The sequence below is a fragment of the Mustelus asterias genome, chromosome 24 (assembly GCF_964213995.1).
Source record: "Mustelus asterias chromosome 24, sMusAst1.hap1.1, whole genome shotgun sequence".
Classification (NCBI taxonomy): domain Eukaryota; kingdom Metazoa; phylum Chordata; class Chondrichthyes; order Carcharhiniformes; family Triakidae; genus Mustelus; species Mustelus asterias.
Window position 1 is genome coordinate 51,183,144 of NC_135824.1, and position 13,795 is coordinate 51,196,938.

At 46.1% G+C, this 13,795-nt stretch overlaps 1 protein-coding gene across 2 annotated transcripts in view; it reads right to left on the reverse strand.

The window, feature by feature from the left end:
* Window positions 1–13,795, reverse strand: part of LOC144511379 (mitogen-activated protein kinase kinase kinase kinase 5-like) — a 143,027-nt gene that overhangs the window by 73,561 nt on the left and 55,671 nt on the right. For both annotated transcript variants that reach the window (XM_078241679.1, XM_078241680.1), the window contains exons 3-4: window positions 7,751–7,841; window positions 6,916–6,980 (exon numbers count right to left, since the gene is read on the reverse strand). In XM_078241679.1, coding sequence (XP_078097805.1) covers window positions 6,916–6,980; window positions 7,751–7,841 — 156 coding nt within the window. The remainder of the gene's footprint in view (window positions 1–6,915; window positions 6,981–7,750; window positions 7,842–13,795) is intronic.

Sequence of the window (13,795 nt, forward strand, 5' to 3'; positions counted from 1 at the left end):
CTCGAAGTGTTACATCACTTCCTTACACCATCACTCTGATCCGCTTCTCTAAGTTCAAACTGAAAGTCCATAAATTGGGTCTTTGCTCTACTGATTTTCTCAGGAACTTGTCTCCTCTAATTTAGTGTCCCTCACTTTGGAGCTGAAAATTTCAATTCCCTTGCATTATTAGGTTGTTCATTGTCTCAAGACATTCCTGCAGATTAGACTCGGGGAGAGATGTAGTATAAAGGGTTGACGTTAATGTATGTAAATATATAGTCTGCATCATCAGTGATGTAAGGTCACATAACAATCGAGCACGGACAGAGAGTGTTCTATGTAGAGCCTGGTGCTGAGTTTGTATGTACACCGTGTAAGGGGGGAATGGTGGCATAGTGGTATTGTCATGGAACTGGTAATCTAGAAAGCCAGAGTAATGCTCTGGGGGCCTGATTCAAGCTGGGTTCAATCCCCGGCTTGAATCACTGTCTGCACGTTCTCCCCGTGCCTGCATGGGCTTCCTCCGGGGTGCTCCTGTTTCCTCTCACAGTCAGAAAGATTTACTGGTTAGGTACACTGGCTGTGCTAAATTCTCCCTCCGTGTACCCGAACAGTTGCCAGAGTGTGATGACTCGGGGATTTTCACAGTAATTTCATTGCAGTGTTAACGTAAGTCTACTTGTGACACTAATAAATAAACTTAAACTTAAGATTATGTGATTCTTTCAGTTATGAAGTGGTACAGTACATGGCACCTCCCAATTGGGAGTCATGAAGCATTGCATCTTCACACAACTCTGATCTTTTCAAAACAAGATGTTTTGCTATTATTTTTCTCAAAGAGCAGTCACATTAATTTTAGATCTTGTGTGAAATTAAAACTTATTTGGCCCAACATAAGCAGAACTCTGAGAAACCACAAACGCAGCTATCAGAGAGCTGGCCTCTGGTTAGCCCATAATTTATTCAACAAGTCAGCATGAAAAAAACAAGGCAACCACACACACACACATTGGACCTGAAGTGTCTGTAGGCCTCCAGTGTACTGTCGCCTCTAGGTGACAACTGATTGCTTTTAAAATCGAGAAAGGAAAAGGGCTGAGGCCCACAGATGCAGAAAAGGAGAAAAGATGAGGAAGCTCAGTGTGGACTTGCTACTGTTAAATTGTGCAGTGAAATTATCTTTTACACCAACACTGCAGCGTTAACCAAAGTTCTACACTGACAAAGGTGCCCTTTAGGGCCCCAGGTGCCCTAAAATAACATTGTCAGCTTGCCTGTTTCCATCATTTAGGGAGATCATAACACTATTTATAGAGCAGGGACTTCTCCTGATGAGATGGCTCTGTTATTATCAGTCTTGGTGGCACACTGGTTAGCGCTGCTGCCTCACAGCGCCAAGGACCCGGGTTCGATTCCGGCCTCGGGTCACTGTCCGTGCGGGGTCTGCACATTCTCCCAGTGTCTGTATGGGTTTCCTCCGGGTGCTCTGGTTTCCTCCAGTGATGTGCAGGTTAGGTTGATTGGCCATGTTAAATTGCCCCTTAGAGTCAGGGGGGGGATTGGCAGGGTAAATACGTGGGGTTATAGAGATAGGGCCTGGGTGGGATTGTTGTCAGTGCAGGCTCGATGGGCCAAATGGCCTCCTTCTGCACTGTAGGAAATCTGTGTTTCTATTGCATAATTCTTGGATCTTCGATATGGTAGTCGTGGATCTGGACTTACAGACAATGCTGTTGGTAAACTCCACCCTTTTTAAAAATTCACTCATGGAATGTGGTCATCGCTGGCTGGACCAGCATTTATTGCCGATCCCTAACTGCACCGGCATGGCTTGCCAGGCCATTTCAGAGGGCATCGTTGTGGATCTGGAGTCACATATAGGCCAGACCAGGTGAGGATGGCAGATTTCCTATCAACAAGGGTTTCATTATGGTTATCATTTGACTTTTAATTCCAGATATTGAATTGAATTCAAATTTCACCATCTGCCGTGGTGGGAGCTCCACCCAGGCCCCCAGAGCATTACTCTGGCTTTCTAGATTACCAGTTCCATGACAATACCACTATGCCACCATTCCCCCCTTACACGGTGTACATACAAACTCAGCACCAGGCTCTACATAGAACACTCTCTGTCCGTGCTCGATTGTTATGTGACCTTACATCACTGATGATGCAGACTATATATTTACATACATTAACGTCAACCCTTTATACTACATCTCTCCCCGAGACTATGGGCGGGATTCTCCGGCCGCGTTCGCCCCAAAACCGAAGATGGCGCAGGTTGAACAGTTTCTCCTCTATTCTGTAAGTTATCTTCATGCCTGTGGGTGGTTTGCTGGAGGTGAGGTGTAATGTTGCAGTGAGGAAAGTGGAGAAGGTGGTCGATGTGACGATGCAGACTTGTTTGATCCCAGTCTTCACTAAGACGGGTTGTGTGGTGTTTTCGTCAATGAGGATCACCAGCTTGCAAGTCATTTTCGAGTAGGCGCAGGACAATGAAAGATTTCTAAAGGCAGTCAAAATTTGAGGAGCCTTTGTGGTCGACAGAATCGAAGGCTTTCATGAGGTCGAAAAAGGCCAGGTACGGCAGTTGGTACTGTGCATCACAGTGTTCCTGAATTTGCCACGCAGTGAAGATCATGTCTGTCGTGTCTCTTGATGGTCGAAAACTATATTGTGACTCTGGAAGGAGCTTCCCAGCCACAGAGAGAAGACAATTGAAAAGTATCCTTGTATTGATTTTCTCTGTGGCAGATAGCAGGGAAATTCCTTTGTAGTTACCGCAATTGAATTCGTCTCCCTTTTTGAACACAGTCATGATCACAGCACAACTGCTCCCCCCACCAAGAATTAAGATGGTGTGGACTAATTTCTGTATCTTGGGAGCCTCTTCTCGATGAAGGCAGATGTCATAGAATTCTTACAGTACAGAAGGAGGCCATTTAGCCCATCGAGCCTGCACTGATAACAATCCCACTGATAATAAGCGCTATTCCCATAACCTCAAGTATTTATCCTGCGAATCCCCCCCAAGACACTAAGGGGCAATTTAGCATCACCAATCAACCTAATCTTTGGAGTGTGGAAGACAACTGGAGCAGCCGGAGGAAATCCACGCAGCAGTGCTAACCGCAGAAATTCATCATCGTCTCCAATGTTTAGTCTTCAGCCAAATGAGGAAGAGAATATCGAAGACCAGGATCTCAAACGAAACACAAGCCATGGTTTACTGGGCAACAGTGATCCCTGCACTTCAGAGACGTGGACAGCCAGGCATAACAGGCACCCCAAAGCACTGGAAAAGTACCATCACCTTCGCAAAACCCTCCAAACCCAAGATAGACTGTCCAATTGCAGTGTCCTTTCCAAAGTCAACTAGTCCAGCATCGAGGCACTAATCACTCAAAACTAACTCCACTGGATGGGGCATCTCATTCACATGCCTGATACCAGACTCCCAAACCAACTGAGATAAAAGCAAATTACTGCGGATGCTGGAATCCAAAACAAAATCTTGACCAAAGCTCATCCAGACTCGAAACATTAGTTCTATTTTCTCTCCACAGATGCTACCAGACCTTCTGAGATTTTGTAGGGTTTTCTGTTTTTGTCCCGAAAAATCTGTTCTACTCGGAACTCAATCCGAGCAGAAAATGCTTTTGAGATGCCCTCCCTGTTGATTCCCAGGATTCCCTGGTTTGTGATTAACCAAAATGATGAAGCCTTGTTTGGGAAAGCACCAAACACATTGAGAAACTTCGTCAGGAGCGTATAGGGACAAAGTCAGGGTGTTGGAGAAAGTGCAGAAGCCTCCAAATGCCTCATCTACCCAGCAAACACCAACTGCCCCGCCTGCGGCAGTCTGTATATCACACATTAACTCTTCAACCATCAGAGAATTCATCGAACTGCAATGGAAACATGTCATCCTCAATCCCAAGGGACTGCCTCAGAAGAATCCCAATATTCCTTGATTTCCCCCATGTCCAAAAATCTATCGACCTCAATCTTTAATGTCCTCAACAACTGAACATCCACAGTCCTTTTGGGTTGAGAATTCTAACGTTTCACAACCCTCCGAGTGAAGGAATGTTTCCTCATCCCAGTTTGAGATGGCTGATCTCCTATCCTGAGGCTATGCCCTCTACATCTACAGTCTCCAGACAGGGGAAACATCCTTCCAACATCTACCCTGCCAAGCCCTCTCAGAATATTCAACGGGAAATGATTCCATACAACTGGAGTAAATGGGAAAGGCTTGAGTTTGATGGGATCCTTTACAATGGGTATCAATAGAAATTGGTGCTGATCCATTGGGATCAGCTGGGCATCGCTGGCTGGGTCAGCATTTATTGCCCATCCCTAGTTGCCCTTGAGAAGTTGGTGAGCTGCCTTCTTGAATCACTGCAGTCCACGTGGTGTGGGTTGACCCACAATGCCGTTAGGGAAGGAATTCCAGGATTTTGACCCAGCAATTGCGAAGGAATGGCGATATATTTCCAAGTCAGGATGATGAGTGGCTTGGAGAGGAACTTGAAGGTGGCGGTGTTCCCATGTATCTGCTGCCCTTGTCCTTCTAGATGGAAGTGGTTGTGGGTTTGGAAGATGCTGTCTAAGGATCTTTGGTGAATTGCTGCAATGCATCTTGTCGACGGTACACACTGCTGCTACTGAGCATCAGTGGTGGTGGAGGGAGTGAATGTTTGTGGATGGGGTGCCAGTTTGTGGATGGGCTGCTTTGTCCTAAATGGTGTCAAGCTTCTTGAGTGTTGTTGGAGCTGCACCCATCCAGGCAAGTGGGGAGTTTTCCATCACACTCCTGACTTGTGCCTTGTAGACAATGGGTAGGCTTTGGGGAGTCAGTGAGGTTGAGTGCCTTGGGTTACAGGAAGATATAGACGAGGTGGTCAAATGGGCGGATAAGTGGCAGATGGAATTTAACTCTGAAAAGTGTGAGGTGATGCACTTTGGAAAGAGTAATTTGATAAGTATACTATGAAAGGTCTGACACTAGGAAGTTCCGAAGAACAAAGGGACCTTGGCATGTTTGTCCATAGATCTCTGAAGACGGAAAGGCAGGTTAATAGAGTGGTTACAAAGGCATATGGCACACTTGCCTTTATCAATCGAGGTATAAATTACAAAAGCAGAGAGGTCATGATGGAGTTGTATAGAACTTTGGTGAGGCCACAGCTGGAGCACTGTGTGCAGTTCTGGTCGCCACATTATAGGAAGGACGTGAATGCACTGAAGGGGGTGCAGAGGAGATTCACCAGGATGCTGCCTGGGATGGAACATTTAAGTTATGAAGGGAGGTTTGAGTTGTTTTCATTGGAGCAGAGAAGACTGAGGGGTGACCTGATTGAGGTGTTCAAGATTATGAGGGCATGGACAGGGAGCAGCTGTTCCCCTTCGTTGAAGGGTCAGTTACGAGGGGACACAAGCTAAAATTGAGGGGTAGGAGGAGGTTTGGAGGGTATTTGAGGAAAACCTTTTTTACTCAGAGGGTGGTGATAGTCTGGAATGCATGGCCTGGGAGGGTGGTAGAGGCGGGAGGGTGGTAGAGGCGGGAAGCCTCACATCCTTTAAAAAGTAACTGGATGAATACTTGGCATGCCATAACATTCAAGGCAATGGGCCAAGTGCTGGCAAGTGGGATTAGGTAGGCAGGTCAGGGCCTTTCATGCATCGATGCAGACTTGATGGGCCGAAGGGTCTCTTCTGCACTGTAGGATTCTGTTATTCTGAGTCAGGAGGTGAGTTACTCGTCACAGTACTCCTAGCCTCTGACCTGCTCTTGTAGCCACTGTGTTTATGTGGTTGGGTCCAGTTGCGTTTCTGGTCAATCGTAACCCCAAGGATGTTGACAGTGGAGGAATCAGTGATGGTAATACCATCGACTGTCAAGGGGCAGTAGAGGGTCTCTTATTGGTGATGGTCATTGCTTGGCATTTCTGTGGCACGAATGTTACTTGCCACTTGTCAGCCCAAGCCTGGATATTGTCCAGACCTTGTTGCATTTGAACATGGACTGCTTCAGTATCTGAAGAGGCACGAATGGCGCTGAACATCGTGCAATCATCGACGAACATCCCTACTTCTAGCCTTATGACGGAGGGAAGCTCATTGATGAAGCAGCTAAAGATGGTTGGGCCTAGGACACTACCCTGAGGGACTCCTGCAGAGATGTCCTGGAGCTGAGGTAATGGGAGTGAATAGGAGAGATTTTAACCGATTGAGACCAGGAATGGGAAACTAGTTAAGCTTCTTGTGAAGAAAGACTTGATTGTGACAAGCAGAGAGGGCTAATAAATGATACAAAGATTTTAAAATTACAAATGAATTTGAGGCAATTAGGAAAGATTATTTCCTCTGGATAAGAGTCAGTGTTGAGGGGTCTGTAATTTAAAATTGCCACTGAGAATGAGGAGAGAGATTGAGAGAAATTTCTTTACACAGAGAACAGTTGTTGGAGAGTGGGATATTTGATCCAGGGGGTGGTTGAGGCAAAGACCATTACATCTTTTCAGGGACAATTGGATAAATATTAGAACCAGAGGGACACAGGGATATGTAGAGCATTGAGCAGCAGTATTCCTTTTGGTTTACTCCAGCTCTGGGCAGTACAAATATAATGAATGGACTCCCCTTTGTGTAGTAAACCCCTGTGTTTGGAGAATGTCTGAATTCCAGTTTTATGTTCTGATTTCCAAACCTTGTTTCCTTTGTCAGCGTTCCTGCCAACCAGACAGTCAAAATTCAAGGTCAAAGGCTAACGGTCAGCAGTAGGAGAGCACTAATTAGTGATTTTTTCTCTCTCTCGATAGTACAGGACGCTGCATTTCAATTGGCTTCAATTCCAAGATTTTTGTGCGTGGATCTCTGGAGAGAACTGAATTTTTGAAATGATGAAGCTGGAATTACCATGGTAAATGTCCTGCAGTGATCCTCCTCCGCAGAATTCCATACAAATCCATAACTTGTTGGACCTAATGAAAGATAAAATAGACTTCCATCAGACTGCAGAGGTCAAACATAATTGTATACAGATAAAAGGTCAACAGTCAAAGTTACCCCCGGCAAGTTGTCTGGTGTTCCCTGATGGGAAATGTCTACTACAGACTCTTTAGAGCAATTGTTCACATTTTTTTACAGAGTCCCTCCCTGAGATTGTCTGTTAACACGAGGATGGGAAGGGGAACAGAAAGGCAATGCAGGCGTGCTTGAAAATGATAGGTGATGGTATCAACATCCTGGGGTTTACCATCGTCTAGAAACCGAACTGGATCAGCCATATAAATACTGTGGCTACAAGAAGGTCAGAGGCTGGGAACTCTGCAGTGAGGAACTCACCTCCTGACTCCCCACAGCCTGTCCACTATCTATTGTGCATGAGTGGTGGAAGGAGTGAATGTTTAAGGTGGTGGATAGGGCATCGATTAAGCAGGGCTGCTTTGTCTTGGATGGTGTCAAACTTCTTCAGTGTTGTTGGAGTTGCACTCATCCAGGCAAGTGGGGAGTCTGCTATCCCCTGTATGGCTCACTGTAAAACTTTTGTCGGATAATGTTACTGTGAAGCATCTTGAGATAGCTTATTCCTCTTAAAGGTGCTATAGAAATGCAAATTGTCGTTGCACAGTTGCCCGGGCTTAGAATTCACGGGTGAGGAGGTCTTAAACTCTTCAATCGCTGCCATTATTCTACATAGATTCTGTTGCTGGGTCCCAATTCCTTTATGCGATTCTTAATCTGCTCTTACCTGATGTAGCTTCCGTAATAAGCGACTATATTTTGATGCGTACAGGATTTCACCATGACGATCTCTTGTTGAATAACTGAGAAGTCATCATCTAATGGAAAAAGAAACAAGATGTAGTTTGTTCTGATGGAGACAGAGCTTCATCTTGTGTCAAATGAGGAATGCTGTTGTATTTTATTTCAAAGCAATTTCAGATGGACAGATCATTGAAGATTAAAAATAGATTTAGTGATCTGTTGATGAGATGCAAACAATAATTTTATTCTAACCCACGTGGCAGGAAACTGACGATTTGTGGGTGAACGTCACCTTTACATCGCACCCCCATTTTAGTGGAGGATGTCTTAATGCTGACATTGATTGGTTTGTGAGGAGAGTTTCTTCATCATGTCCATGGATTAATTCACTCCACAAACTCTTCCAACAGATACTTGACTAATTCTGACCGGATCAGACCTCACACTCTGTCACAACCTAACCAAGAGCTGTTAGAAAAATCCCTCCTTCTCCCTTCCTCCCATCAACCCCATTGAGACCCCTTCTTATCGCCACTCCCCCCTCAATCTGAGATCTAGTCAAGAGTCTTCCTCATTGACCATCTTGCTTGATTTAGCCTTTTAAAAATCAATAATTATTGGAATGTGAGTATCACAGGCAAGGTCAGCATTCATCGCCCATCCCGAATAGTCCTTGGAAAGGTGGTGATGAGCCGTCATCTTGAACCACTACAGTCCATGTGGTGTAGGTACACCCACAGTACTTATTTCTATAACAGCTTCATATAACTGAGTGGTTTGTTAGGCTATTTTAGAGGGTAATCAAGAGTTAATCACATTGCTGTGGGTCTGGAGTCACATGTGAACCAGAACAAGTAAGGATGGCAGATGTCCTTCTAAAAAAATAGTGAACCAGATGATAATTTCACGGTCACCATTACTGAGACTAGTTTTATACTCCAGATTTAATAATTGAATTTAAATTCTACCAGCTGCCGTTATAGCAGATGTGAATAAGACCTGGTGGTGTTTTAAGTGATTCAGCCAGATCTTTTGGTGATTGGCTAAGCCAGTTGTTCAACATATCCTTTTACATCTGTGTCCCTTGGAATTAAGTGAGTGGAATTAAGGAGCTAAGTTAGGGCGGCACGGTAGCACAGTGGTTAGCACTGCTGCTTCACAGCTCCAGGGACCTGGGTTCAATTCCCGGCTTGGGTCACTGTCTGTGTGGAGTTTGCACATTCTCCTCGTGTCTGCGTGGGTTTCCTCCGGGTGCTCCGGTTTCCTCCCACAGTCCAAAGATGTGCGGGTTAGGTTGATTGGCCATGCTAAAATTGCCCTTAGTGTCCTGGGATGCATAGGTTAGAGGGATTAATGGGTAAATATTTGGGGGTAGGGCCTGGGTGGGATTGTGGTCGGTGCAGACTCGATGGGCTGAATGGCCTCTTTCTGTGCTGTAGGATTTCTAAGAGATGAGGACCATTACAGGCAGAATGGCCAGGGTGAGGGGAAGTCATGATTTTATTAAGACATCAAAAGTGGAGGTACTTTTGAGAGTAAATCAGTAGCTCCTGAAATGTTGTGACAAAAAGAGGGCAAAAGTCAGACAGCTGGGATTTTGAAAGTGCAGGCTGTAAGTCAGTCAGGGATAGCGTTTTCCAGGGGCAGATATAGAAGAAGGTAAAGTTGGGGAACAGCAGAGGGATGTGGCCGGTGAGTGATACAAGGAAGTAGTCAGAGATGACCGTGTCTACGATTGAAACTATAAGAAGTAGCAAGACCACACGAGATGTCAAGGTCAAGGGGATGGTTGTGAATATGGGTTGGGGACTTTAGATTGAGGGAGAGATTGAGGGAGAGATTGAGGGAGAGATTGAGGGAGAATAAGAGGGCAGTGAACTCAGAGAAGAGAGAAGATGATGAGCTGAGATGGAGGTTGAAATCACCAAGGATGATAAGTCGTTCAGTATAGCGGCTGAGAGGGGAAAGCAGTGAAGGAATCGGTGATAAAATTTTTATCACTGCTGGAAGGATGATACAGAACGATAATTGTGAAAGAGAGATGATGAAGAGGTGGGAAAAGGTGAGATGCTCAAAGGAGGAGAAAGTGCCAGAAGATTAGGGAGTCAGTCCAAGGTGTGATCTGGTGATGAGCATTATTTAACTTCCCCAGCTGCCCTGGTGGAATTTGAACCCATTTCTCCAAAGCATTCATCTGTGCCTCATAATTACCAGCCCACCAGCATTACCGCTGAGCAATCATCCTGGGGGAAATCTTCAATATATCTTGATTCACTAAGCTGGTGTTTCCAGAATGTTAACAATCTCCATACAGACTATTAACATGTAAAGAGAAATTCAAACACCCAGCAATTAAATAACAACTACAAGATTTCATGTTTTTAAACAAAAAATTAAAGAAAGCAAGCTCCTCTATAGTTTATAACTACATATGCTATGAATCCGGTTTTACTTTTATTTCCCCCACCAAGGGTTCCCTTATCTTACAAAGTCTTGAAGGTTCATTCACTTCTTCAGCTACCAATCCAAGGTATGCCACAGCCCTCCAGAATTCACTTCGATTTCCCCCCCCCAATGTTCTATCTACTCTTTCAAGGTACAATCTTTAGTGGGGATCCTTCCATTAGCTTTTGGTTAAGTGATCCTCCAACTTTCCTGAAAGACTGCATGGCTGGAGACTCGTCAGCTCTTTGGCCTGACTTTTGACAGACGCAGACTGTTTCTCTCAGTCTCTTTCCACAGCTTCAGTACAGCTGCTGGTCCCACAGTTGATTCACAGCTCCTAGCTGAGTGTTATAGTGGCCATAAAGGACACGGGGGCGGCATTAATGGATCTTCCCATGGGCTTTGTGGAATAGGAGTTTCCCTATTGAATGAGCGGGAGTTCGCCCAACGAGGAACAAATGGGCGGTAGATTAAAACCTACACTCACAGCCTGGACCAGGGTTATGCAGGTCCAGGGCACAGGCTTAGATTTATTGAAAGCTGCGGACACGGCCTTTCCTTTGTTCTAACAAAGCAGTGCTGTACAGGAGGACTGGCCTCGGTGAGATTATCACACTGATGCTTTCTCTCTGTCTGTTCCAAACTGACTTTCAGCTACAAGGCTAACCACCTTTCACTGCAGAGAAGCAATGCAGATTTCTTTCCTTAACTTCCAAGTGAGACTCATCTCCCAGCTTTGTTTCCCTTCACACAAATTCACGTCTCCAAGAACTTGAGTCTGCATTCCATGTGATGAATTATCATAGAATCATAAAGCCCCTACAGTGCAGAAGGAGGCCATTCGACTCATAAAGCCTGCACTGACAGCAATCTCACCCAGGCCCTATTCCCGTAACCCTACATATTTACCCTGCCAATCCCCCTAACATTAAGGGGTGATTTAGCATGGCCAATCCGCCTAACCTGCATGTACTTTTAATATTTTCTTTGCTTAAGGGGCAGGCCAGACTAACATTTATCTCCTTTTGCTCCCTTGACTCAGTGAATTATTTCCTACTCAAGGTCAAAACTGCAACTGCTATTCACATAAATTAAACAAAAGAATCTGCTAACCACACACAGCCCATTTCTATGGCAATGTGATATACTTTGGGATGTTCCAGAACAGAAATGAAAACTAATTACGTTTTACCCCCAACACAACTCTTTGATTCTGTGACCCACATGAAAAGTGGGGCACTCCCTCAGTACTGACCCTCTGGCATTGTGGCACTCCCTCAGTACTGACCCTCTGGCATTGTGGCACTCCCTCAGTACTGACCCTCTGACAATGCAGCACTCCTTCTGTAATGCCCCTCTGGCATTGTGGAGCTCCCTCAGGACTGACCCTCTGATAGTGCGGCACTCCCTCAGTACTGACTCTCTGACAGTGCGGCACTCCCTCAGTACTCACCCTCTGACAGTGCAGCACTCCCTCAGTACTGACTCTGACAGTGCGGCACTCCCTCAGTACTGACTCTCTGACAGTGCCGCACTCCCTCACTACTGACCCTCTGACAGTGCCGCACTCCCTCACTACTGACTCTCTGACAGTGCCGCACTCCCTCAGTACTGACTCTCTGACAGTGCCGCACTCCCTCAGTACTGACCTCTTACAGTGCAGCACTCCCTCAGTACTGACTCTCTGACAGTGCCGCACTCCCTCACTACTGACCCTCTGACAGTGCCGCACTCCCTCACTACTGACTCTCTGACAGTGCCGCACTCCCTCACTACTGACTCTCTGACAGTGCCGCACTCCCTCACTACTGACCTCTGACAGTGCAGCACTCCCTCAGTACTGACTCTCTGACAGTGCCGCACTCCCTCACTACTGACCTCTGACAGAGCAGCGCTCCCTCAGTACTGACCCTCTGACAGAGCAGCACTCCCTCAGCACTGACCCTCTGACAGTGCGGCACTCGTTCAGTACTGCATGGTCTAATTAACTGACAGAACAGACTCATGTAGCTGAATGACCTCCTAATTGTATCTAATGGGTACAATTGTCCTGCATTAGGATTAGGGTTACCAAGAGACCCCTAAATTTACAAACTTCATCTAGTTTCTTTTCATATGGGAACTACATAAATAATTTAAATAATTTATTGAGACAAGGGCAGACCTGTTGGCTCCATTACAAGCTTAGAGATGGGTCAACCCTTGTTCTAATTCTCTTATTACCAACCCTGACCCTGTAAGACAAAAATAAGTTATCTTTCAAATGTAATTAACCCACGTTTATTTGATTTACGTTCCTTCAGTGTTGTTAACTAGATTTTTTTTAAATCAGGTTTTCCATTTACCTTATATTTAACACCTTAATCCTCAACCTAAAAGGTATATTCCTAAAATTAAAATTAAAACGTTCCATCTCTAAAACACGCGAATTATGGAATCAGCTATTCGCAACAGGAGGCGCTGTAAACTATCTGAAATTGAGCTTGAAGTGCCAAACCGAAGATACTTCCCTGCAGGGGAAGGGGGGTTGGGGGGGGGGGGGGGGGGGGGGGAGGGGGGGAGGGAGGGGAGAGGTGGGGGGAGTGAGGGGGGGAGGGAGGGGAGAGGTGGGGGGGGAGGGGGGAGGGAGGGGGGGTAAGGGGGGGAGGGGAGGGGAGGGGGAGGGGAGGGAGAGGGAGGGAGAGGGCTCACAACAGTAGGCAGCGCTGAAAGGAGGTGGATGAAGAGGATGAACAATGGAAAGCAGAGGGAAGACCGAGGGGAGGGAAGTTGGGCCCTGACAAGGACGCACGAAAAGCTCATAGATATGGGAGGTCAAAGGGAAGTACATCTTTACTGGAAGAGGGTGCACAAAGAGTCCAGATGCAGTGTGTACGGGTTCAAGTGGGCACGGGGCCTCTCAGGTGATGGGTTTTGGGCGGGGGGGAGGGTGGTTAAATCAAGGAACAAACTTCTTTTTGAGGCTGCGAACCTTTTCCCTCTGGGTTGCTGATATTCTGCATGGTCTGATGAAGACAGGTGGGCAAGAGAGTGCGATATGAGTGTGCTGGACTGGTATTTAAATATGGCGCCGGGACCTTTGAACCCGCCAGCTGATGGCGGGCAGACGAATCAGCTGCCAGCCCGCCAGGTAACTAGGAGGGGAACTCACCTGTGCATAATTAATGTGGATCCAAGTGCCAAATCTGGTGCAGGACCTTGCTATTCTGGTCAGTGGGAAAGGCATCACCGGAGCCTCCAACCACCCCCTGAAGTCTCAACATCGTAGAACTCTGTCCACTGTGTCCAATTCTGGGCACCACATTTTAGGAAGAATGTGAAGGCATGAAAGGAGATGCAGGAAAGATTCACAAGAATGGTTCCAGAGGTGAGGAACTTCTGATATATAGAAAGATGTTCTCCTTGGGAGAAGAAGAGGCGGAGAGAAGATTTGAAAGAGGTGTTCAAAATCATGAGGGTTCAGGACAGGTTAGAGAGAGAGAAGCTGTTCCCATTGGTGCGAAGATTGAAAACCAGAAGGAACAGCCTAAAAATAAGCTACGCAGACATGAGGAAAATCTTTATCATACAGCAAGTGATTAGG